Here is a 27,047-nt window from a genome sequence, read left to right as displayed (position 1 = left end):
CTCCTGAGCCTCAGAGCTTCTTCCTCTGCCTCCTTTCCTTGTTCACCTGCTCTGCCACCTTGCTTTGGGCTTTCCTTTAGGCTTGCCATGAGATCAGTGGGAATGAGATGGGGGGTGCCTCTGCCCCTGCCTCCTCACAGGGCTGGTAAGGCAGGGCCTGGGGCTTGTTTGGTCTTTGGGCACATCCAGGGTAAGTATGGTTCATAATAAAATGCTAAGCTTCTGTGAGATTGATATTTAGGTGGGGAAAGTAGTGAGTGATGAAAAGCTGCACACTCCAGTGAATAGGAAAGCAAAGTCACTGCCTGCAGGGGATCAGCTGCTTTTAAAATGTTTCTGGTTTACTTACATAGGTGATATAATCTAAGACAGATGCTGGAATGATGCATGGAGCAAAAACGTTTATTGGACATGTGCTATTTAACAGCAATCAAGATGCAATTTTTCAGAGTAATGAAGTGCTGTAAATTACTCTGTGGATACTTGCCATCCTAGAAAGATAGAAATATATCACCAGCCTCAAGTAGGCACACAGTGTGATGTAATCAGCAAAAAAGGAATAATGAGCTGCTCTGCCCTTGCTGTGAAATACCATGTGGTCAGAGACACAGGGCTCCTTCCAGAAGGATAACTTGGGACTGCTGGGAAAAGACCGATGGGAAACCAGCCCTCTTGAACAGAGCACTTCTGTGCAGCACCTCAAGGAAGAATCCAGCATTGTTTGTGGGGCCTTTTGCATGAAGGCACAGATTGTCTCTTCATAAAATTCTGTATATCTAGAGCCAAAATCCTTCCTCTGCTATCCTAGCAGGAATGATAGCAGCATTTGGCATGTGAAATATAAATCTTTCTTTGAAGCTCTGCATTAGGGCAACAGGTCTCCTGGGCAAAGCATTATTTGGAATTTAATGGCAAATGAAACAAATGTTATGTTGATAAATAAGAACCTTGGGGGGGGGTTGATTTCAAAAAGCAAGACTGGCCCTCGGCAGAGAAACAAGAAATGAACTAATAATTTTAGTGTGCCACTCACTCTGAATTCATTTACCAGGTCACCTCATGGGACTGTGACTTTCATTTGCACTTCTAGATAAACAGTAATAGAACCACAATGTCAGGGAAAAACACAAGGAGGAGATTGTGTCCAAATCTGGAGCAGGAGTGAGCTGAGGCTGTTGCTCATGATAAGATTAGGTTTGGGTGTGCGTAGGAGGCAAGCTCAAGGCTCTGTTTCAAAAGGATGATGTTTCACAAACTCTTCTCTGTATTTTGGCTCTGATGATCTGTCTTAGAAGATTTCTACTGTGATAAGGAACATTTAAACATCAGAGCTGGAAAGGAAGGCTCCACTGACAGTTCTGCTCCTTCCTACAGTCTGAGGTGATACTCTGGAATGCCTCCTCCTTCTTCCTTAATAGAGTCCACCTGAAACTTTGCATGTCCAAAGAGCCTATCCAGGAAGAAGAGAGAGCCAAAAAGGCCATGAAGTGCTATGGCTAAGAGACCATTTTTGCGTTTGGACTTCTAGACTCTGCCCCTCTAGCATTGTGAGGCCTTGACAGCTAAAAAAAGGGCAGAATTGTGACAGTTGTCCTTCTTTTGGTGTTAATGTTATTCCTGCCTTACTATTTTTATCCATGTACAAAGCCAGCTTATGGTTCAGAGCTCAGATCAGCTACTGCTGAGCTCAGCATGACCAAAGAGCTGACGCTGGTGCTCTGAAGAAAAGGATGAGAAGTTGGGGCAGCAACTGACCTCCAAATTCAGCAGGAGCTGGAAGCAGGAGCTGGTCTGGCACCTTCCCTAGATCATAGTGGTTTCTGAGGTCTTCAAAAGCGATGAGACCCAAGCCTCAGTGGCAGAGCTCAGTGAAGATTGCTCTGCTCTAGCAACTGCTCCTGAAGGAAGATTGTAAAAACCTCCCATGCAGCAAGAGGTTTTAGGCCTAAAACTGAGATTCAGCAGCTATTGTGCAGCTGCCTGTATCTCCCAGCAGTAAATAACCCTGGTGATGCTTGGCTGATGCTCAGGAAGATCTGGAGCCCCAGGGTCCCTGCCTTGCCCAGCACAAAGATGAGTGGTAAGTTGCAGCTGTGGGAGGTGATGACTTTTGGTGCTGCTGGTGCCATTTGGGACCCTGCAAGGTTTCAGTGAGAGTAGTGGCACTATAGATTTGGGTCTCCTCATCAGAAGAAGCCCTCTGCTCATCTCAGTTAGGTGGAGGTACATACTGCTACATAATAGCCTGTTTCAGCTACCAATCTCCCAATCTCTGCCATTTTTGTTTCCCTGGAGGACAAATCTTGCATGGCAAAAAATGCCTTATGATTTTTGCACTCATAACATGCTCTCCCTTTCTAACTTGGAAAAGCAAGGTGGGTTGTGGATTGGGTTCTTTTTTGTTTTGTTTTGTTTTTTTGGTTTGGGTTGGTTTTGGGTTTTTTTGCAGAATACCCTATTTTTCCTTTAAAATGTAGTTGATAAATTACATAGTTCTTTTTTTCTCCGTAGTCCAAGAGAATACTCTGCTCTGACAGTAGTTTGCTCTTTGAATACAGCATACTAAAGCAGTGCAGGGTGTGGAGAAGCGAGGTTTCCCATGCAGAAAAAGAAGACCCATGAAAGAAAAAGGAGTATTGTGGGCAGATGTTTTGGTACTACATCACTGTTTGCAGTCCATCACTGCATGGTTGTTTTGTGAGAGCAGCGTGGTTCCAAACCAGGTCCTTGCTCCAGCTGCCATTGTTAGTTAGCACATGGGCAGCTGGATATTAACTGTGGTGGGAAAAAAAAAAAAAAAAAAAAAAAAAGCATGGAAAAAACAACAAAAAAAGAAAGGGGTGACCTCTTGGTTTTTTGGTTGGAGACTGAGAAACATACAAAGCAGATTAAAATTAAGATCAGACCCCTGTTGATTTCTTGCTATTTTAGAAATGCCAAGGCAGGACCAGGATTCAGGACAGAAGTGCACATCAGTCGAGCCCAGCATGGTGGCATCCTGCGGGCACCAGAAAAGTTGGAACTTGCTGTGTCTGACACAAAATGTGATTTTCAAATGGTGGCAGAGTGGGGCCCCTATAAATCCTGTAAGTCTCTGCTGATACGCACAAATGGACTTTAGTACCATCCATCTCTTCATTTTTTTTAGAGAAGGGCCCTCACATCTTTTGGTCCATTGCTGCACAGTGTTTTGGTTTTGTCCCCCCCTTACACAGAACCAAAATATTGGGTTTCCTTCTTTTGTCTTCAAGACACCTTGATTCTTTGCTTTTAGGCCAAAGGCCCAGGGTATCTATACAACTCTAGATGAGCAAAAACTACTCTAGGATGTATAATGGTTATTTATTGGCTTTTGATGTATGTGAAGCTGTAAACAAATCCATTTTGCCCCCCCTGGGAGGGAGGTACTATCTTCAGTAGTCTTGGGTGAGGTGCAAAGCAGGGGGGGGTGCCAGCTGAGGAATTTATGTTGTGCCTCTTCTCAGACACTTGGGTTGCTTCAACAAGCAGTTTTAAACAGAAGGAGCACCAAATATGTGTATCTCACTTTTTGATAGTTGCTAACAGTTGTATCCTGGGAATATACATGAAACTTCAGCATACAGTAGCTAAATCCAGTGCAAACACTCCCCTTCTGTGCAAACACACTCTCCGACTAGGAACATTGGGCACATTTTTAACAGTGAGGGTAATTAGGTAATGGAACAAAATTTCTCTAGTAATCCACTTAATGTCCGGCATTTATAGACTTCAATCAAGACTGAAAGGTGTCCTGACTCTATCAGGAGTCAGTCTTGGTAGTAAAAATACTTGGTAAACTGGCTTTCATTTTAGTATAGGTTAAACTAAATTATGGCTTTGAATTTCTTAAACCATTTCTGTTTGAATGCAATTTTTGCTAGTTCACATGGTGTCTTTTCAGACTGTGGCTTCCCATTCCAAAAGCAGGACAGTTTGTTTAAATCTGAAAGGATGAGTTTCTCCAGCTCTCCTGAATAAAAGGCCGAATGCTGAAATCCCCTGGAGTGTTCCCGCATGAGCTTAATGCATTGTAGGATAAACAGAACATGGACAAGTAAAACTGGCATAACATTTTATCAGTCATAAGCAGGGGGGATTGAATGAATGCACGAGCCATGAAACACAGGGAGACTGTCTTCCCCATGCAGGTGGAAAGACTGAAGCTTTAAACTTTGCTATATGCCAAGGGAAAATGTGGCCTCTTAAAGAAAGAAAGAAAGAAAAAGCCCTGTGTCCAGCTGCAGCCAGAGCTCTGAAAAATCGTGTTCAGGAGGTGACCCTAACACTCCTTCATTGCTAGGCCACTCTCCATCATCTTCAGTAAGTCATGGGTAACAGGAGAGGTTCCTGAGGACTGGAGAATAGCAAATGTCACCCCAGTCTACAAGAAGGGCAAGAAGGAGGATCCGGGTAACTATAGACCGGTCAGCCTCACCTCCATCCCTGGAAAGGTGATGGAACAACTTGTTCTTGTCACTATCTCCAGGCATATCAAGGACATGGGGGTCATCAAGAGCAGTCAGCATGGTTTTATCAAGGGTAAATCATGTTTGACTAACCTCATAGCCTTCTATGAGGAAATTACTAGGTGGATAGATGATGGTAGAGCGGTAGATGTGGTTTATCTTGATTTCAGTAAAGCATTTGACACCGTCTCTCACAGCATCCTTGTAGATAAGTTGACCAAGTATGGGTTTGGTGATCAGGTAGTGAGGTGGATCAGGAACTGGTTGAAAGGAAGGAGTCAGAGAGTTGTAGTCAATGGGGCAGAATCTGGTTGGAGGTGTGTGACTAGTGGAGTCCCTCAGGGGTTGGTACTGGGACCGGTGTTGTTCAATATCTTCATCAACGACTTGGATGAGGGTATAGAGTGTACCCTCAGCAAGTTTGCTGATGACACTAAGCTGGGAGGAGTGGCTGACACACCGGAAGGCCGTGCTGCCATTCAGAGAGACTTAGACAGGCTGGAGAGTTGGGCAGGGAGAAACATGATGAAGTTCAACAAGGGGAAGTGTAGAGTTTTGCATTTGGGGAAGAACAACACAATGTCCCAGTATAGGTTGGGGGCTGACCTGCTGGAGAGCAGTGTAGGTGAAAGAGACCTGGGGGTCCTGGTAGACAAGAGGATGACCATGAGCCAGCAATGTGCCCTTGTGGCCAAGAAGGCCAATGGCATCCTGGGGTGCATTAGAAAGGGTGTGGTTAGTAGGTCAAGAGAGGTTCTCCTCCCCCTCTATTCTGCATTGGTGAGGCCGCACCTGGAGTATTGTGTCCAGTTCTGGGCCCCTCAGTTCAAGAAGGACAGGGAAGTGCTTGAAAGAGTCCAGCGCAGAGCTACTAAGATGATTAAGGGAGTGGAACATCTCCCTTATGAGGAAAGGCTGAGGGAGCTGGGTCTCTTTAGTTTGGAGAAAAGGAGACTGAGGGGTGACCTCATCAATGTTTTCAAATATGTAAGGAGCGAGTGTCAGGGAGATGGAGTTAGGCTTTTCTCAGTGATGACCAGTGATAGGACAAGGGGTAATGGGTGTAAATTGGAGCACAGGAGGTTCAAGTTGAATATTCGAAAAAATTTTTTTACTGTAAGGGTGACAGAGCCCTGGAACAGGCTGCCCAGGGGGGTCGTGGAGTCTCCTTCACTGGAGACATTCAAAACCCGCTTGGACATGTTCCTGCACGATGTACTCTAGGTGGCCCTGCTCTGGCAGGGGGGGTTGGACTAGATGATCTTTCGAGGTCCCTTCTAACCCCTAGGATTCTATGATTCTATGATTCTATGATTCTTCCTCTGGGGACAAATGTTGATGGGTTCCTCTAGTCAAAGACACTGCTATTTACTGGTATATTTAGGTTATGAACTCCCAAGATGAGGCAAGGATATGTCCTTTGACAGATGAACTGTTTGGTGTCCTGATCTCTGATTTGGCCTCTGGATCTTTCAGCAATGCACATGTTGGATGCTACTATTTCATTTAACACACACTTTCTCAGCAGAATTGCAAAAAAAACTACTGGCAGACTAGTCAGAAAATTCTGATAATTTGGCCTGCTTTAAACTGTACCTTTTCAAAGCAACACAGCATTCAGTCCAAACATTGACATTTTTCCCAGGATGAGTAAAATATCTTTCCATTAAAAGCTGGCAGAAGGAAAATAAAGCTAATAAACCAGTAGTACTTTGAAAGCACAAAGATTTATTTTATTTCTTTCTGAAAGATCATTTTCTAGATATCTCTGATTTTAATTTTATTCAAAGAACCTCGATATTTACTACTCCATCAGTCAATATGAATTCCAGTATTAATTTTTAATCTCAAAATATAATATTTTAATAATATCAAGCAATGAAATTAATTTTGGAAATAAAACGGTGTGAACTACAGAATATCAAGCTATTAGAAGACTTCTTTGTGAATGCATGAAAAAGGCAGACAATGCCTTTAAGAACATATTTTTTTTAAATTTACTCTTGTGAGGGAATAAAAATAACTGCACCAAAAAAAAAAAACAACCTCACAAAAAAAAAAAAAAAAAAAAAAAAACAACAAAAAAACCAACCCAAAAAACCAAACAAAAAACCAAACAAAAAGGCCCCCAAGCCCAACAAAGCCAGCCTTTTAGCTCTGCTTCCCCACCCAGACTCAATCTGTGCCCAGACTAGTTCTGAGGAAAGCCATGAATGAATCAAGATTTGGAAAAGATTGCAAGTATGTCTGGTACAGGCTAGATCCTAGAGTTCATTTTGAAAGTACTTTGGCTTGTGCTTTTGTCAACAGCAGCCCTAGTGATTTTGGTAGTCAAAGCTGCCTTCATCAAACCTCCATTTACTGTGTCCTGTTTTCATGAAACTCAGGTTTTGGACCACGTATGTGTATGTACATGTGTGTGTGCAAAGGTGAACTTGGGCTGAGTTTGAATCTGAACACTTTGTATTAATTCACAGCATTTCCTATCCAAGCCCAGAGTTCTCTGAACTCCTGTCCTGCCAGCTGATGCCTCTTCAGCATCTCCCTGCTCTCTGGTCAGGGGTAGGACCCCACAGACAAGCCTCAGCACACCTAGGGAGCCATGGCTCACCCAGATGTGCTGTGAGGAGGAGGATGGAGCTGGCAGGGTGATGGGGAGGGAAAGGAAAGGGTCTGTATTGTCCAGAAATTTGTATCTGGAGATGAACTGCTACATTCATATGCTATCTGGGTGGAGAGCAGCTAGGAATATTCTTCAGTCATATAGCTGCAGTTTTCAACAAGGTAATTTTTTAGCAACACAGTGAATAATACAAAGAAGTTTTCCGGTGACTGCTGCCCAGCCATGTCTTTCCATCTCTAGCAGGCAAAGAACAAAAAATTAGGTCAAGATCTCATTTTTTAATGTTCTAGTTGCTGTTGGACTCTGTACAAGCCAAGCCAGCCATGCTAAGGCAATACTAAGCAGAGACAAGAGGGAGCTGCCGTGCCAGAGGTGGGAAGATTTAGGGCTCCCCTACCCCTGTGCAGCCACCAACCATTCTGCCTCAAAATTATTTTCCTTCTTATTTCAAGTGAGGCAGAAGTGATTTGCAGGTTCTTACACTGAGAAAAGTAAGGTGAGGTGAGGTGAGGTGAGGTGAAGACCCAGCAGCTTGGCTGCCCTTGCTCCTTTATCAAATCCCGGCAGAGCAAGTGGTTTCCTTCTAGACTACATTCAGCTTGTCTTTTAGCAGATGAGTGTTCTCCAGAATGAACTTCTGCCCATTTTTCTGATTAAGTGTGTAAGTAATAACAACTTAAGAGAGGTTAAAAATCATACTTCAAAGGGAAAAGAAATGAGAGTAATTAAAAATAGCTTCAAATCATACTGGCCAGCGTAAATGCACCAATGCACTCTGCAGGATTTCAAATACTGTTAAAATTTCATTGCAATGTGTTAAGAAACACGAAGTAAATTAAAATATTGACAACTTCTAGCCAGGGATTTCTCATTTCCTTGAGGATGGTCTAGTTTAACATGGGATGAGCTGGCAGGCCCTGGCTCTAGAAATCAGTCAGCCAGCTGCAAGAGATACTGATAAGGAGATAGTTTCTCCCTTTGAAAGATTCAGTCACGTCCCCTAGTAATTTGTGGTTCACCTGAATGAAGCCAGACTGGGAACGGGGCGTTGCTCAGTGTGGTTGTGTTTTAACCTCCCTGAGTGTCCTCGAACTGTTCTGAGCAGAGGCAGCGATGCCTCCGTGCTGCCCGCCCTGCTTGGAGCCGGCAGGCACAGCCGGTTCGGGGTACTCCAGGCAAAGTCGGGGCTCCCTGCGCCGGGCAGCGGCAGTGGCTCAGCCCCCCCAGCAGCGGGCTGTAGGTTCCCTCCAGCGGGCCTGATGATGCCCCTCTTAGTCCGAATAATTATTAGAAATAAACTGGCAAACCCCACGCAGTGTACTGGTGAGTGCATGCTGCTCCGCTTCTGCTTTCGGGCATTCGCTAGTATACATTCGGATCTTAAAAGCTTACTTCTTTTCTTTTTATCTGTTTTGGGTTAGTTAGGGTTTTTTTTTGTTTTGTTTTGGTTTGGTTTTGGGTTTTTTTGGGTTTTTTTTGTTTTAATAATTGCACTGGCACAGAACACTACAAACCCATTCCCTTGCCAGCCGCGCCGCCTTCCCAGCGGGTCGGCTCAGGCTCACCCAGCCTCACCCAGCCGGACAGCCCAGCAGGGACAACAGACCGCAAAGGATTCAACGCCAAATCCCTTCCGTTCCCAAATACCACCCCCCCCCCCGCCAAACCCCGTACCCCCACCGCCCAGCACCCCGTTTCTAACCCCCCCCCCACGCCACCCCTGCGGGGACCACGCCCGGCGGCCGGCAGGGGGCGCCCTTGCCCCACGGCTGCGACACGCGGTGGCGCGGGGGGGAGGGGGGGCCGGGGGCTTCCCCGCCCGCACAGCCCCCAGTGCCTCGACGGGGGGGGTTGGGGGGGGATGCTGGTGGCACAGCGGGACCCCCGGGTTGGGTTTTTTTGTTGTTGTTGGGGGGTAAACTTGGGCCAGTTTGCCAGGGTCAGGGGTTAGTCAGAGCTTTGTACTCCCCCCCCCAGCGCCATTCTTCGGCTGGATGTGGGGGAGCGGGGTGTTATAAATGGGGGGAAGGGGCGGGAAGTCCCGTCAGGGACCTCCGTACACTGGACCCTTCCCTTTGGCGAAGTGCCTGGCTGGGGAGGTCATGCGTCACGCCGCCGCGCCCACCCATTGGCCCTTCCTGCCTCGCGTCACAAAACTGCGAGCGGTGACGCAACGCGGTCCTAACCCCCCCGCAAACTCCCCTTCCCTCTTCCCCTCCGCGCTCTCTTCCCCCACCCCCCCACCCCCGTCAGCGCAACTTGCGCGTTTGCACCGCGGGTCTGTGCGGGGCGCTCACTGTGGCGGCGGAGGAGACTTCCAACTCCGCCCGCCCCTCCTGGAGTTCGGGGGTGCTGCTGCGTCCGGGGGGGTTGCGCTGAGTGGTTCAAACAGAATTTGTAAGATGTATTCGGCACTTGTAACAGTCGGCGGAGAACAAACAAACAAACAAAAAACTCAAAAAAATCCAGATGCATTCATTATTATGAAATATTAAAATAATTAAAATGCAATTGGAAATAACATATACGTGTGCTTATCTAGTACGTGTACATCATGCATGTTACTTCTGCCGCTCCGCAGTTAACGAAGTTGTACTCCACAGGCAGGATGCTCTCCTGGAAGGCACTGCCTCGTCCGTGCTCCTCGGGATTTTTGTTCATCCCCCCTCCCCCCAACTCCGCGCCAGGGAAGAGGGAAGGGAGGGACGGACGCGGCAGGCACGAAATCGTGATGTCCCTGCGCTGCCGCAGGCGGGTTTGAAAATCTCGGTCAGGAGCTGAGCAGCTCAAACCACACGGTCCGGGATCCTCGGCATCTGCTCGGAGCGGGGCCCTTTGCCAAATTCCGTCGCTCTGGTATGAAGTTTGGCTGTGCCTGGGATGACCGGGAATGTCGGGGAAGAGAGTGGTAGAAAACGAAGGGGGAAGATAAAAAGAAAAAAAAAAGTGAAAGAATGGTGCTGGGTGCCTCCGGGTGCGCAACTTGCCGCGGGGGGAGGGGGTCTGCGCCCTCTGCGGATGCAAGGAGTGGGGTTACACTTGTTACCTCTCCCATGGAGAGTGCTTAAAGCCGTGTGCGGAGTGAGGGAATGCGAATAGGCAACGCTGCGCGGATTTTCCAGAGGAGCTGCGAGCGGGGCGGGGCGGCCGCGCTGGGCCGCGCTGGGCACTCCGCCGGCGCGGAGGGGCGGGCCAGGCCCGGCCGGGCCAAGCCGTAGCAGGCAGGGCTGTGACGGGGGAGCCGACGGGGCGGCCCGTGGGTGCGCAGGGCGTGGGCGTGCCGGGGGCACCGCCGAGGCCGGCCATGCAGATGGAGGGGGCGGGACACGGGCGCCGTGACTCGGAGCCCCGGAAGAGCGGAGAAACCCCGTATAAAAACTACTGGGGACCTTTCCCCGGCAGAACTACGAAAGCTCCGGAGACATCGGTAGCCTGTGGCGGCAGCGAGCGGGGCAGCCCCTCCGGCGGCGGCAGTTCGGCAGGTCGGGCGTGTTCCCTTGCCCTACAGGACCGCCTGGTTCCGGGGGCTTCTTCTGCCCTCCCCCTATTTTTTTGTTTTTGTTTTTTTTTTTTTTTTTAAATTACTCAAAAGGTGTGTCCCCCTCTATCCCGCTGGAAGGGCCAGTGGGTCCGTGCGGCGGTGCGGGGCTGCTGCAAGGGGAGCGGAGCCCAGGCGCCGGCTGCGCGCCTCTGCTGACAGCTCGCTTCTTCCTCCTCTTTTGCCAGGCGCGGAGGAAGAGGGTCCCCGGGGGGTGCAGTGAGGAGCCGGAGCCGGAGCGGTGCCATCCAGCCCGGGGAGGCGGCGGCCGCGCACCATGGCAGACGATGAGAAGGCCGGCGGCAGCCCCGGCGGGAGTTACGCGGGCGGCTGCGAGAGTGCTCATTGCAATGTGCTGAGCTGGGAGCAAGTGCAGCGGCTGGACCGCATCCTCAGAGAGACTATTCCCATCCACGGCCGCGGCAACTTCCCCACGCTGGCCATGCAGCCCCGCCAGATCGTCAAGGTGGTGCGGAGCCGGCTGGAGGAGAAGGGCATCGGCCTTCGGGACGTGCGGCTCAACGGCTCGGCCGCCAGCCATGTCCTGCACCAGGACAGCGGCCTGGGCTACAAGGACTTGGACCTCATCTTCTGCGCCGACCTCAAAGGGGAAGCCGAGTTTCAGACTGTGAAGGACGTGGTCTTGGACTGCCTCTTGGATTTCTTGCCCGAGGGGGTGAACAAGGAGAAGATCACGCCGCTCACCCTCAAGGTAAAGCTGACGGCTGTCCCAGCGCCCGGAGCGGGCAGGTGTAAGCGCCTGCCCCGGGGCAGCGGGCACCTTCGCCTCCGGGCGTGGAGGGGTGCTCTGAGGGGACGCAGCTCCCCCCCGCACCCCGAGACCCACGGGGACCGTGCGTGATGTTTTTTTTTTTAGTTTTTATTTTCCACCCCACGCTAGAAACCGAGGAGCAGTTTGCATTAAAGCCTTCTGGCTGAGGCTCCTCAGTATTAATTACTTTCCTCATTCTCCCTCTCTCTGGTTTGATTTGCTGGCAGCGTTGCCTTTCTTTGGGCGGGTGTGTGCAGGGCGCCCCGGATCTCCCGGCCCGGCTCTGCGGCAACTCGGTTTACCCTCCCGGTTCCCGGGGTGTCTGCGGGGAGCCATAGGTCTCTTTAATATCTGCAGGGCACGCTTTGCCGTGTGCTGAATGCCCCAGCAGAGCGGCATGCTCTCTCATTCAGAATTAGGAATTCAGCCTAATTCAGAATTAGGCTGAATGCCAAATGCCTTTCGGTTGTTTTTTTGTTTGTTTGTTTGTTGATTTTTTTGGGGTTTTTTGAGGTTTTTTTTTTTGAGGGATTTTTTTTTTTTTTAGAATATGGAGCACATTTGTGGAACGCACACTGAAGGAATAGGATTGAGGGGAGTTGCTAAGTTTTTGTGTGTGCGTGTGTGTGTATGCGGAGGGGAGAGAGAAGTGAAAACTGATCAAAAAGGTTTCATATCTGATTGTAGGAGTGACTTCTTCTGTGCCATAGTCTTCATGTGTAGATGTATTTAGAAGTGACAGAAAGAAGTGGTGTTACAATAAGCTTCCCTTGCTTGACACAGTCCCAGTAGAACACCTTCCCCTATCATCCTTTTGCAGTGACAGTACTCCAGGCTCTTACATTAGGCATTTCAGGTCCAGTTTGTGTCAGCAGGCGCCATTAAATCTTTTTAAGAAACAGTGGGATGGGATGGAGGGGGGTGTGTGGATGTGAACAGCTGCAGCACAGGAGAAATGTCTTGCACCCGTGTCTCCATTTGCTCCTTTTGTCTTTCCAATTATAGGAGGCTTATGTGCAGAAAATGGTAAAAGTATGCAATGATTCAGACCGATGGAGTCTCATCTCCCTGTCCAACAACAGTGGCAAAAACGTAGAGCTGAAATTCGTGGACTCTCTGAGACGGCAGTTTGAATTCAGTGTCGATTCCTTTCAAATCAAGCTGGACTCCCTGCTGCTTTTTTATGAGTGCTCAGAGAATCCGATGACTGAAACTTTTCACCCGACTATCATTGGTGAGAGTGTCTATGGGGATTTCCAGGAAGCCTTTGATCACCTCTGCAACAAGATAATTGCCACCAGAAACCCAGAAGAAATCAGAGGAGGTGGTCTTCTGAAGTACTGCAACCTTTTGGTAAGGGGCTTTAGGGCTGCCTCTGAATCCGAGATAAAGTCCCTGCAGAGATATATGTGTTCGAGGTTTTTCATTGACTTCTCAGACATTGGAGAACAGCAGAGAAAGCTGGAGTCCTACTTGCAGAACCACTTTGTGGGATTAGAGGACCGCAAGTATGACTATCTCATGACCCTTCACGGTGTGGTGAATGAGAGCACAGTGTGTCTGATGGGACATGAGAGGAGACAGACTCTGAATCTGATCACCATGCTGGCCATCCGGGTCCTAGCTGAGCAAAATATCATCCCCAATGTGGCCAATGTCACCTGCTATTACCAACCAGCCCCATATGTAGCAGATGCCAACTTCAGCAATTACTATATTGCCCAGGTTCAGACGGTGTTTCCTTGCCAGCAGCACACATACTCTACTTGGCTGCCCTGTAATTAAGGACCGAAAATTAGTAGATCTGTTGGGGAGAATGTTTTCTAAGATGTAGGAAGGGGCAACGTGTCCCTTTGAAATGGGGTGTGTTGTGCAATGATGATCTGCTCTAGTTTTCAAGCTCGGGAAAAGCTTGTGGTTCTTCTAGTAAATAATGGGAGCATGATCGAGAAAGAACCCCAGAATAATTGGATCCTACCCCATAGCACAAGAGGCCTGTCATTAAAAGCAGCCAGCTTCCCCTGAAATAAGTGAGGGAGGAATGCTTGATGACAATATGGGTTGGCAGTATCTGCTCCCATAGCTTTGGCATAGAGAAAGTGGGAAAGCCTTATTTTCTTTTATTTTTATTCTTACTCTAGCATGGGATCTGCAAAAGGGAGACTATGAAAGAAACAAAAGAAAAAAAAAACAACAAAAAGAAAAAAATTCACAAAAAACAATTCTATATATATTCAGGAATTAAAAGTTAGAGGCATAAAGCAGAGATAAGCTGAATAAAAATGTATATTGGAATTACTGCATTTGGGGCTTGCAGCAAGTGCCGTCTTTGGGTTGACTGTGTAGAATGCATAGCTTGCTTGACTAGAATGCTTTACCAGAAACAGCTTGCTCCAAATGAACAGTAGTGGGTTGGTACAGTTAGGAAAACAGAAACACGTACAATGACAAAGTCCATTATTTCCAGCTGTGTGCGTGCCTCACATTTTAAAAATGTGAGAATGCAGGAAAACCAGCTGTGGCAAAGAGAACATACTCAAGGACCAAAGATTTCACAAATAAGTTATCTGAGCAGAGAAGATACAATAGAGTATATATATAGATAGATATATATATACACATATAAAAGAAAAGAAAGATGTTGCTATATTTGTACACACCAACAGTAAAAGTGCCTGATGCCTTCATAAAATTTGAAGTGAGAAAAAAATCTAGTTTTGTGGTTTAACCATGCATTTTGTTTTATCAGGGACACAAGGATTAAAAGCAAATGAAAAAAACCCCATAAGCTTGTGAATAGGTGGTGGAGGAAATGCCCTATTTTTTTTTTTTCTTGGCAAATACCTGTATAGAGTTAATGTTATGTCGGTGTGCTGTTATCCTAGGTACGTGTGTGTATGTGTGTATATATGTTTGTGTGTGTATATATGTACATGTTATAGGTGTATATCTATATATATACACACACAATATATATTAATGTGGTCTAGGCAAATGTAGCAATTAAGGAATGTTTAAATAAAGTACTATGTGTTTTCCAGTTTGCAACAGGATGTCATAGGACAGTGGGCACCTTGCAGTGAATTTGTAACCCACACCTGAGAAATTTGGAGTAAATGAACCAGTCAGGATTAAGGTGGGATTCAGATAATGTCTTTGGTTGCAAGAACAAGGATTACAGTAATGCAGTGGGTTGCTTGTGAGCCATAATAATTCCACAGATGGAGAAGCATATGACTAGCTGATTTTTTTTTAACTGTTTTGTACTGTAATGCCATTTTGACATTTAACCCACTAATGTTGTGACTGTATACCTCCATGATGTGTAATTCAGTGGAACGTGGATCAAAGATAGGTTTATTTAAACCCCCTGACAGCTAAAGAATATTGTATTAGTTGGTGATTTGAACACTAATTGTTAATATTTAAAGGAGTATTTTTAATAGAATGCGTTATGCATTCCAGGACCACTAGAATTTAGCAAATGTGAAATGAACCCTTTTTAAGAGTGTTGCACGATTGCTTAAAATTATATTTTATATATATATATAAAATATATATATATTTTTATGCAAATATTAAACATCTTTGATCTGGTTGTCACACTGCATTTACAATTTCAGTACTGTACTTTATTTAAATAGAATCACTTTACATTGGAACAATAACCATTCACTTTCATTTCCTCTCTTAAAAGGCCAGCAGGGGGAAAAAGCAACCTCCGCTGTCGTTTTCACTTCAGTGCCATCTCTGAAGGTGTTAAATTCTTTGTTGGGCTTTGAAAACCTAATGACTCAGTGACACTTGACTCTTAATATTTTGCTTGTTCTTACCGAGGGGGGGGGGGGGGAAGGGGGAAAAAAAAGAGGGAATTCAGGCTTTTGAAGGAAGACTGGTGTCAGTGCCCTGGCTGGTTGCAGGCAGGCCTGGCCTTGGAGGAGGCAGGGAGAGGACTGGTGTCCTGGCAGTGTGTTTTCCCGACCGAGCGAGCAAGGTACATCTATTTTTGTCATGCTTTGTACTTTTTTTTTTTTTTTCTTTTCACTGTGGAGGCAATCTAACAGGATTTGTTTGCTGAAGCACCTTCCCCGTGAGTTCTTCAGGAAACCTAAAAGCTGTTCCATCGCCGTTCCCCCGGCGTCAAGGTCTCATCCTCACCTTTCCTTCCTCTGGCGTTGGCTCCAGCCTCTCGCTGGGACTTCCTATCCCCCAGGTCCCCCCTTCAGCCTCCCCAAGGGGCCAGGATGGGTGTTCCCGACCCGCTATTTCCCCCTGCCTCCAGTTCCTGGGAGGAATTGCTATAGCGGAAACTCCGGGAAGGGCTGGGGAAATAGGATCAGCTGGTAATGTGGTATGTCTTCTCTCGCCACAACTATTTGCTGCAAATAAGTGACTCATCTGCTCCTTAAAAGGGTTTGAGAATCTATAGCTCTGCTACAACCGCAGAGCCCTGATAGTACATGACCCCATGGTTTTTTTTTGTTTTTTTTTTTTTACCTTTGAAGGACTGTTTTCTTTCCATTGCTTGAAAGAAAGTTTTGTTTTACTTCCTCTCGGCTCAAATTTCATTGTATTTTGTTTTGGTTTTGTTTTTTGTGGGTTTTTTTTTAATGATTGACAGCAGCTAGTTACCTTAGAGTGCATGCAGCAGGGCTCTGAGCTAAACTGCACCTTTCAGCCTTTGCGTTTTGATACATATATAATATGTTTTTATATATATTATATAGGTATTCGGGATCTGTTTTGCATATGTTAATGGTCAAGCGGTGGAACTGGTGGAGCTTTGTTTTATCTGTGACTGGTAGCTTAAAAGGTGCCTGGTGTTAGAGGTGGGAAGAAGGCATGAGTTCAGGCCAAGAGTAAAATAAGAAGCCCTTTTCAAAGTTGGTTTATTTCTGCGGTTTGCACACCTTCCCCTCCATGAAGTCTGACTTATTTTTAACTGTTTTTTCCCCTCCTCTTCAGCACATTGGTACTTTTAAAGTTAACAACCATGTTCTTGCTTTGTAGACTTCATTTTTCCCATCCAATCAGATGTAAGATTAGAACTTGTGCTACAAGAGACAGTGCCTCTTTTAAAGAGCTGAACTGATTAAAAGCATTGACCTGATTACAGTAAAACTGTTTGTGCCGCAGCTGAATTTACTCTTAACCATCAGGGCACTGAACTTGGTCAAAAGCAGTAATTGTGGAACAACCAAGAGCTTTGAAATTTTATTTTTTTTCCATAGATGTAGTGATCCTCTCAAATGCAAGAACGTTTCTTCTAGAGATAAAAGGGCAATTACAAGACCAGAAAGATTCTATTTTTCTAGTTTTTCTTATTGCACTTAAAATAAGTTTTTATCTTGCACAAAGGCCTTTACACAAATCTTCTAAACACCTCCTAATTAAATGCTTGGTTTGCATCATGTCAGAAGCTCCTACCAGTTGAAAAAAAAGCTTTTTTCTTTTTGTTGAGAAAATAATATGTGTTAGATAAAACTGCACAGAAAAGGAAAAACTGTAATTGCATACTCAGCTCCTGTTTAAATATATTCTTTTGTATGGTTTTCTTTATGCAGAGAGTTTCCCTTGCAAAAAAGAAAATCAGTGTACTGTTTTGCTGTTGTAATAATGGTTTGCTAACAAAATAAATAGTAAAAAAAAAAAAAAAAAAAAGCCTGCAAATTTCAAGACAGCTTGGCTAAAGCACTGCAGACTCCTGCAGTCTGTAGGAGTCTGTGCAGATTTGCTTTCCCTCAGATTTCCTTACAACTGTTGCCTTCTGCAAGGCATCCTGTTGCAGCAAACTGCTCTTTGGATTGCTCTTTTGGAACATTTTGACTATAGGCTTTGTCACAGGCAGAAAAAAGAGCTGATGGAAAACAGACTCTAGAGGGAACAGATTGTGAATTTTGTTTACAGCATCCAATATTTGGATTTTTTTTGTAAATAAAAAGAAGTTATTTTTTTCTATTGATTTGTGTCTGCTGTCTTCCATGTCTGAAATAGCTCTGGCTTGCTCCTAATGAATACCAAGTTCACTTTCATGAAAAAAAGGACAAGGGCAGCACTTTTCTAAGAAGAGCAGCGTTCGGCTGCTTTCCGATTGGAGCACAAGACGTTTTGAAAAACCCTGCCTTGTGCCAGCCAAGCTTGACTGGCTGCACTCTCCTGCAGAGGAACCTCCCCAACCAGTGCCAAAAATACTCGCTTCAGTGCTTGTCACACCATGCAAATGGTCTAAAATCTGGGAAACAGAACTGCAGCAGTCCTGTGAGCTCACAGCCTTCCCAGTTTAGATTCGAGTACCAAGACTGGGATCTTTTCATGATGCCCGGTGCTTGCCCATCGTGAACCACTGTGCTGGCAGTGATCTGTGCCCTACAATGCTGTCCTTGTCAGCAGAGGTATTTTCTGTTTGCTGTGTTTACAGGGGAGATGCAGCTGTAATGAAGGCTAATTTCCTCAAAAAGCACTTGAAGGGAATATAAAATGTTAATTTACTATGCTTGTGGCAATACTTTTTCAACCAGGGTGCCTCAGACTGACCCAAATTTGAAAAAGGCTGCCTTAGATTGCAGTATGCAGTTCTTACTAGGCTCATTCATACTCAGCTCTGTGTTTGGAATGCTTGCACCCTCTAAGAGTGAGAGTGAATGTGCTTATTGTAATGATGAGTGAACCTGTATTCCCCTGTAAAAACAAACAAACAAACAAACAATCTGCTGGGACTGCTCCTTTTTCCAGGCACAGGAGCAACCTCGTCACTGAACTTTGGGCACCTTCAGCACAGTGCTCCTTTTGAAACCTGTTGGGCAGGGGATGGGACTGTCGGCCAGGCTGGCCCAGAGAGGGGGATGCTCTCAGCATCCCTGCTTGTGAGGCATCTCCTTTATGTTCTCCAGGTTATTGCCAGGAAGGGGAGGGGGATGTGGGCTAACGTCTCCTCCTGTTAACTTGGTCAGTTGTGAAATATTTTAGGCAGTTTGACAAAGGTGGCTGCAACACCCAGAGACGCATATGGAAATCGGGGCATTGGAAATCTTCTATAGCCAAATGTCTTGGTTTTGAGTCTCAAAATCCAAGCCTGGATGGATGCTTTTATGCTTTGGAATGAGTTAATTCCAGTTGCTCTGCTTAAGTTTTTAAGGATATTTTTTTTCTTTTTTTGACACATGAATGCCAGTTGAGGACCTGGAGCCCTGTGCATCCTGCTTCTCAACCTGAGGAGGAGTATGATGGTTCTGAAGTCAGCTGAACACTACACTTCAGTTGGCTGCCTTTTTAAGGAGGCAGGAGTGTTCAGAACTGAGCAGGAGGGAGGGCAAAAGCAAGATGTGAGAATGGGAATCACCCGAGTGACAACACCGTGGAAACCTGAAGGACATGCTGATAGATTCAACTAGGAGAGGAGAAATGGCTCAAGTCTTTAACTTGTGTTTGCCCTGATAAAATGAGTGTGATCAGGGAAGCTGTCACTTGTAAAGATAAGTAACAGTCTGAAGTTCCTCTTGGCTGCAGCAGCATATTTTTATTTTATTGCTTTTAAAAAAAAACAAAACAAAACCAAAAAACCCTCAACATCTCCTCTGCCCAGAATGAAGCTAAATACAAGCTAAATCAATCCTATATCCTCCAGTAAATGTATCTTCAGTCCCTGGAAGGCAATAAATTAATGATGCTGAATTCAGTTTTGTAAATCTGCTCTTGGGAAACCCCCATGAAACCTCTGCAGATGTTTTTGAGGCACAGTCACGTGCACCTTGTTACCACATACTTGTGTTGGTCAGATCATACCTTCCTTTTTAGGTGACACCACCAAGCATCCTCCTCCCTTTTATTTATGTTTCTAGTAAAATTCAGTGCATGCGGCCATAGGTAAAGCACAATCTATATTTATGCACCATTGTGTTTGAGCTGGTGCAGTTTTGTGGCAATCCCTAAATGTCTACAGAATTGTGTCACAGGCAGCTCTGCATATGGCGCTCTATTCCACGTGTAAGAAGCAAGAGCACAAAATTAAAATCTGTACTTTAGACAAGAAATACTAAACCTTCAGAAGCTTGATAGAACATGGTGAACAGACACATCTGGTACACACTTACATAGTCCTAGGCTATTCAGAATGACTTTTTTATGGGTGCACACTTCCATCATTTCATGTGGCTCCTATTTCATCAGGACATGCAATGCCAGTACATGCCAGAAAATTTTCCTTTTCCATTTTTTTTTTTTTTTTTGGCAAAAAAATATGTTCTTAATACACACCTAAATATTATGTGCAAAATGTGGATATTCTCCACAGTAAAAACATGCCTTAAATTCCCATGGTGGCCTGGAGTTAATAAACTCCTGCTTTTTCAGAGTTTGCTTAAACAAATTTGCTTTCTGTTGGACTTGGGAGTGAACAACTCTTCTGTGTGAGCAACTCTGCTAATAATTAAGTTTGTCTTCCTGAAAATGGAGAAATCCAGAACAGCCAGCACTTTAGAAACATGAAAGTCCCTGTATCTAATCCACGTAGGCTTTTTTCTCTTCTGCTCCTCTCTTTGAGGGTGCAGAATACAGTAATTTCTAAAATCACAGCTGAAGACAGTAGACAATGAGTATGTTTTGGAGACATCTAGGTCAGCCTTGTCAGTGTGTGTGTCTGTTTAACTTTCCGCCATTTGAACAGGTGATGAGAGGTGCCTGGAGCAGGAACTCAGGTGTTCCTGAAGGAAATGGGCAGAGCTTTGTCACAGTTTTCTCTAGGGGAACTTGTTCCTTAGAGAAGGTGTGCTTGAAGACCACTCTCATTTCCACAGTGGCTGCATGGCCTTAATTTTAACTGTGTCATTGCTTCAGTCATTCCCTCAGCCTAGGAATTCCTGAAGCACATTCTAAAGCAGAAAAAGTAATTTCAGTCATTCTCGGTTGAACTCATGCTTTGAGGAAAAAGTAAACTTGCAGTTTGTTTTTTGTTTGTTGCATTTTTTTTTCCATATCTTTTTTCTTGAGTAGTTTCTATCATTTTCACTTCTGCATTATTGTTCTGTGCTTGCTTCTCTGTTGCTTTCTCTTCCTGCTTCTTGTAGCAGAAGAGGAGGGAGCAGCACTATGTACTCTTCAGGCTCCCAGTAATCCCACTGGTTCCCAATGTTTGAGAGCCACTGACATGAGGTCTGTGCTAGATGGGTTGTTATGTGAGGTGCAGCAAAAAGTGTAGAATGTCCCTGTGTAACCAGGAGTCTTGGGTGTCTTGTGTAATGCTCTGCAGAAATAATTCAATAAGTTCTCCACTAGCAGGTCTTCATGACAGGGGACATTATCATAGAATACACCAAGCTGGAAGGGACCCATCAGGATCATCAAGTCCAACTACTGTCCCTGTGTAGGGCACCCCAAGAGTCACACCGTGTGCCTGAGAGCGTCATCCAAATGTTTCTTATTAGAGCTGTGACCACTTGCCTGGGGAGCCTATTCCACTGCTCAGCAGCCCTCTGGGTGAAAAACCTTTTCTTATTATGCATACAGCCTTGTACAAATGGTAAGTTGGACATCTCAAGAAGTGGAGAATAACAGCTCGATTAATTAAAATTTAGCAGAATAGCAATGACAAATCAGGGGAAAAATGCACAGTGAGGTACTTACTGAATATGTCAGCATCCAGACTAGTGGAGAAGCTGCTCCTCAGCTTGAAGGCTTTTATTTGGGTTGCAGCAGGCTGTTCACACTCTTTGCAAACCAGACACTTGGCTTTGGACTTAAGCACCCACTGGAAAAGCATATACATCTCTTGTTCCTCACCTCAGGCTTTGTCATTTAGGAAACAACAAATGCATGATAGTTGTCTGTTTTGCAATAGCAGTGTGAACTTCATCTTGACTGATTTATGTAAGTGCTGTTTATAAGTAAACCTATAAATGTCAGCCAGTGGCGGAAGTGAAACCAAGAGCCTGGGTCTTCCTTCTCACCAGCTGTGAACTGCTCTTTTGTATGTTTTATGGAACTGTAAAATTGAATTGCACATATTTTCAGATTGAGCTTTCCGACGTGCTTTTCATTTCTTCCCAACCTTCTGTCACCAGTAATGTCAAATGTTCAAAGCGAGATTTTCTAGTCTGCCAAACTCATTCTTGCCTATTTTTGCTGTAGTCATGGACCCCTGTGGGTCTGTGCAGAGGCATTTGTGCTAGATGCTTGGGGAACAGCATGGGCTTTCTTCCAGCCACCACAGGTTTTTTATATATACCACCATTTTTGAAGTTTTTAAAAAACCACAGAAATCCCAAGAACCTGAAACTAAACAAATTTCACTCAAACAGACAATCCCATTTTTTCCTCCAGGATCTTACAGACACTGCTTGTCACCTGCCATTCCTGACCTGAGGAAGAATATCTCTATTTTGTAAGAAGGAATGCAGCATCTGCCTTGGATCAGGCTATTACTATGACCTGTATGAAGACAACATAATAGGCAGCAGAGCCTCTGCAGGGCTAGACTGGTGGCCATTCCAAAGGTGATCTATGAAGAAGAGAGAAAAAAGAACTTCAGGTGTTGGTGAGGAACTACTGGCATATTTTTGTGGAATGCACACATAGTATTGTCTCAATACCAAACATGATACATTTGTTTTCTGGAGTTTTGAGGGCAACTGTTATGTTTGCTACCACTCACGTGGTGCTTTACTTGCTTTTTAGTTATCATACGTATTAGTTACTGACCAATGCACATGGAATTATACTTTAAACTGTGCTTTTTGACTGCTCAGAAGGTATTCTTTCTAAGCAACACAAAGGTGCCTAGCAGATATTCTCCACTGCCAAAAGCTTCCTCTTTGGACTCTGAACACTTTGAGTAGGAGTCTTTCCTGTGGACAGACACCTGAGTGAAAGCCAGTGATGCCAGCAGGAGTTTTTTATTCCTTTGGCTTTAATCAGTCTTTGGATGCAGTGGTGGCAGCCACCTCAGTGCTCGAGGAGGCATGTGGGGCGCACACAATGGGTAGCTGAGCTTGACCCTAGCATTTCTTTCTGGTTCTTTGTTGTTGTATGTTTGCTCTGCAATAGCAACCAAAGGGCATGACCAGGTTAGGACCCATTGTACCAGGCACTGTGCAAACACCCCTGTGCAAGTCCTTTCCCTTAGTGCTTCTCTGACTGGAGATTTAAATGAGCTTACTCTTTTCCTTTACCCCTCTCACAGTATGCCAGCTCATTTGCTGAAAGCAAGATCTTGCTTTTCTAAGAAATGGCATATAAGCTGCAAAAAAGTATCATCAAAGAGGCAATTTTCATGAAACATTTATGAATTCTGTAGATTTGTTCAAAGCCAAAACTTTTTTTGTAAGAAAAAAATCTCAGCTTGCCATCAGTTGCTCTCTTAAAGCTGTGTGTGTGTAGTGACACATTTTTGTTACTGAGAGCTGAAATCAGTCTTCTTTCTCTACAGTCAATGCAGAAACAGGTGCATTTCTCTCTATCTTGAATCTCAGTTACTTCAGAAGGTGCAATGAAACAAGCAGGGAGTCACCTGCAGCAGCATTAAATGACTACAGGGCAAGTCGAAAACATGCTGAAGAGAAGAAAACATGCATTCTGTATCCCTTGAAACTGAGCTTTCCCCAGATGTGTGGGTGTCCTAAAGTGGTTTACTGCTTTTTAATTCTCTGAAATTGGTAGCACACTAATTTTAAGTTAGGCTAGCTAACAGACAAATTTATCAGGCTCAGGAATTTTCTCGACAAGCAAAGATTAACTCTACCCCACAGGACTATCTCCACCAGCTGGCTAGTGAATCCACCTCCCCAGAATACTTGCTTTCATAAATCCACAATGTCCCAGCCCTAAATTGGCAGCAGGACATAACATCCTGGGACACATGGTCTCAGTGAATGTGTATTGCCTCCTGAATATATCAAATTGCAGTGTTCACAAAAATCTTGATATGCTAAGCAATTTATAGACAAAAGTCGTTAGGAAGAGGGTTTAATGGTGGCAAACCACTGTATATAATGAGGTCCTGGGGAGTGGAGACTATCAACATCACTCTCTGTAATTCACTAGAAGAATTTGAAACTCAGCTGTAAGCCTGAGAACACGGCTGTGACTGCAAAAGCTGTGTACTGTGGTTATGAACTGGTCGGAGTTTCCACCCTCATTCTCTGTTTTCAGGGCTTATAGTTCAACTGTAACACCCCCACTAGAAATTAGGTGAGTCTGCAGATGCCTTCAGTCCATGAAAAGCAAGAAACTCAGGACTGGGACTGGAATTCCCCGTTCTGCCCTTCTGCCAGGTTGTTGTGTGGTGCTTGGCTGCCACCAGGAAGGTAATGGCCTGTGGGTGATCTCCATGCAGCTCTTCACAGTGCAATTTCTGGCTAGTATGAGCTCTTTCTTTAATATATAATTCCACCTCCCACCCACCCCCCGAAGTATAATATAGTGCGTTGGCAAAAGTTTGACTCATGTCTCTGATGTTGTGATAAACTTTGGCGGACATTTTATCTGAAAGCTTGGCAACAAATATAGGGTCTTATGCAAATAAGAACTTTATTTACTCACTGAAAGGCATATGGATTTCTAAATGAATCCATTTGTTAGGTATAGCTGAAATAACATGCCAAGAAAGACCAGAACGATAACTTTTTTTTGAAAAGTATTTCAAATATTGCTCCTTCTGTTTGTGCAATAGACAGAAACATACTTATTTGGAAAGGTTGGACTCAGACATATTTCTTTTGCACCAGTAATTTTAGATGAATTTTTTACCTAGGTATAGTCAAAGCAAGAATTGGCAGATCTCAAAAAAAGTCCCACTGATTTCTTGGGGTGCAACGGCTTTGCTAATCAGAGGTCTGACCAGTCTACTCCACAGAGAATATCCTTCTCATACTGGTCTTGAGCTGACTCTCCCAAAGATCAGTAGTAGCTCATGACTCAAACTTCTTCCTACAAAGTATGGGGTCGATGTGATTTCTGCTTTTTTTGAACAGATGAGAATAAAAAGCATATGGGCTGGGGTAAGCCTCTTGCCCTGTCTCTTTGGGTCTGAAGGGTGCTTGCAATTGATAGTACAGATCCCTTTTGATCACCCCAAAGATTTGTGGGCAGAATTCTAATCCTCATTGTCTACAGGTCTTGCAGGACACTGGCAAGAAGAGCCTGGAATCAGCGTGGCCTTGCAAAGGGTCACCTCCCAGCTGGCCTTGGCCTTAGGTAACTGTGGTGCACACCTAATCTGCTGGATGAACAACAGGGTAAAAGTGATGTCTCAGTTTAGGTACCAACCAGGCCTCTGCTCACTCACCCCTCACCCCTGCCATGGACAATGAGAAGGAAATACACCCAAAAGTTCATTAACTGAGAAAAGGACAGGGGAGGTTTCACTCCCTGGTTAAGTTAATGGGCAAAAAACTCAACTTGGGAAGAAAAAGAAAAACTGGTTTAACCTATTAGGAGAAAGAGAAAACATAATCAGATTTTAATACATTCCTCCCATGCCCCGTTCTTGTCCCAGTCCCACATCCCTTCCCTGCTGCCTCCCCCTCAGGGCACAGGGAGGGACAGGGGGGGTTTAGGGTCAGTTCCCCCCGCGGTGTTTCTGCCGCTCCTTCCTGCTCAGGGGGAGGACTCCTCACATTCTTTCTTCCCCCGCTCCAACACGGGGGTCCCTCTCTCTCACGGCAGAGAGTCCTTCAGGAATCCCTCCGACATGAGTCCCTCCCAGGAGGTGCAGTCCCTCAGGCACAGACTGCTCCAGCCTGGGCTGCACACAGAGTCACGGCTGCTGCGGGAACAGTCACCTCCTCTGACACGGGCTCCTCCGTGGCTGCAGGTACACATCTCACCCTCTCCCTCATCCTGCACAGGCTGCAGCTCCATGTCTGCCCACCTGTGACAAGTGATTTGTACAATCTTTTTACTATAGAGCTGTATCATGCTGACTTTCTGCTTATGAAAACTGAATGTTGGTGGAGATGTAGGGATAAACCAGGTGTTACTTTGTGGGAATACAAAATATGAGATCTCATACACTGCTTATGATGGGATGTAAGGTTATCAGGGTTTTCAGGTAGGTCTGCCCACACTCTTTTCTTATACTGAACATACCAGAAACTACACTCCTTCATCATGCTCAGCTCACTCTGCACCTTAGCAGCTGCCCATGTTGACCTTGGTGCTTTCAGGATGACCTGATTTTGGAATGAGTGACCAGAGCAATTCAAATACATCTCCTCCCACCCTGGCACCCAGCAAGGGACTTCAAATAAACCAGAACATCCCTGGGAAACACGCCATGCTGTAGAGCCAAGGGTTTTGGACATTCTTGGAGGTAACTTCTGGATAAGGCCGGGCTCTGTCAGGAGTGGGCATCATGAGGAAGTTGAGAGCTCAGTCAGGAAAGCATTTTTTGGTTCTGAGGCAAAACCTGAGAAGCCAGATCTGGACTGGAAGCAACAGGTTAAACACACTTGAAGAGAGAGAGTCAGGGATGGGGGAAAATTGGTACTGAAACGGGGGGACCTAAAGTTAATTACACAATTAATTTTGCCTTAGCTTCATTTGAGACATTCCATCTGAAACAGAAAAAATTATTTAAATGTGCTTCAGCCTTTTTCTAAAAATGATGTCAATGTAGAAATAAAACCCTGTGATTTCCATAATAAAATTATATTAAGACTTTTGACATTTCTTAGGCTATTTTCTGGAGCTCCGTTGTAAATTGGTTTAAGAAATAGCAAATTTTTCTAGCAGCATAGATATGAGTATATATGCAAGGGGTTGTGTGCATATAATACCATTTAAATTTTTCTTTGCTGCTATTTATTATGTGATTTAAAATGCAACTTAGCTAAGGCCTACTCAGTCATTCTTTTGTGGCTTCTGTGCAAAACCAAGTCCTCTTCATTGGTTGTCTCATGTTTGAAGGAAAGAAGCATGTGCCAATGAAGCTGTTTGTAGGGACTTCCTCTGCTCATCACCAAAAACTGCAGAACATATTGTCTGCAGAATTAGCATATATAGCCTTTTCCATCTCTGAGGTCAAGAGTCCCAGGAGAGCTAGGAGTGAAAACACTTCAGTAAGTTCCTGTGGTCTTGTCTACATTTCTATTTACCTTGAAAATCATAAAATACATACATCTCAGGGCAAAGCAAGAATGTTAATCTCTTATGGCCCAAACTTCCTATTTACTCCTTATGTATTAATCCTATTTATTTCCTCATTAATCTCCAGAAGTCCTTCATTTTGCAGCTGGATGCCTGTATGAAATACCCTTTTTCCTCCTGGGCTAAATCCAAGCTTTTTGACACTGCAATTTAATTATCTGTGTCAAATTGATTTTTTTTCCCAGTGCACCTTTTCTTTCATAAACTCCTGATTATCTATTTTTAAGGGAAAAGACCAAACCGAGACACAAATGGGATAAATTAATCTCCTGAAAGAATCTGGTACTGCTACCAAGAAAGAAAGTTAATCCTCACAGCTATTATTATGTCTTCAGATTTTTTCTCTGACATTTATTAACATTTTGTGAAAGGCAGGGGTATTTCTTCCCTCATTGGACACTTCCCAGCTTGCTTTACAGGCATCTGATTTTTGGCAATAATCTGCAAAAGGATGTTTACTGTCAGATCCCTGCTGTCACAAAGACTGCT

At 44.9% G+C, this 27,047-nt stretch overlaps 1 protein-coding gene across 3 annotated transcripts; it reads left to right on the top strand.

Annotated features, from left to right (window-relative positions):
* The first annotated feature begins 9,812 nt into the window (after positions 1-9,812).
* On the top strand, positions 9,813-15,272 carry TENT5A (terminal nucleotidyltransferase 5A). 3 transcript variants are annotated; one of them, XM_030447599.1, is made up of 3 exons: positions 9,813-9,966; positions 10,837-11,360; positions 12,426-15,272. In XM_030447599.1, exons 2-3 carry the CDS (start codon positions 10,926-10,928, stop codon positions 13,203-13,205), a joined length of 1,215 nt encoding a protein of 404 aa, XP_030303459.1. In that variant the 5' UTR covers positions 9,813-9,966; positions 10,837-10,925; the 3' UTR covers positions 13,206-15,272. The 3 variants fall into 3 exon arrangements, with proteins under 3 accessions (XP_030303459.1, XP_030303457.1, XP_030303456.1); XM_030447597.1 differs by lacking the exon at positions 9,813-9,966 and adding an exon at positions 10,506-10,592; XM_030447596.1 differs by lacking the exon at positions 9,813-9,966 and adding an exon at positions 10,506-10,702.
* Positions 15,273-27,047: the final 11,775 nt, after the last annotated feature.

This window comes from Calypte anna, chromosome 3 (genome assembly GCF_003957555.1).
Source record: "Calypte anna isolate BGI_N300 chromosome 3, bCalAnn1_v1.p, whole genome shotgun sequence".
Classification (NCBI taxonomy): domain Eukaryota; kingdom Metazoa; phylum Chordata; class Aves; order Apodiformes; family Trochilidae; genus Calypte; species Calypte anna.
This window is presented reverse-complemented; position numbering and strand designations above follow the sequence as displayed.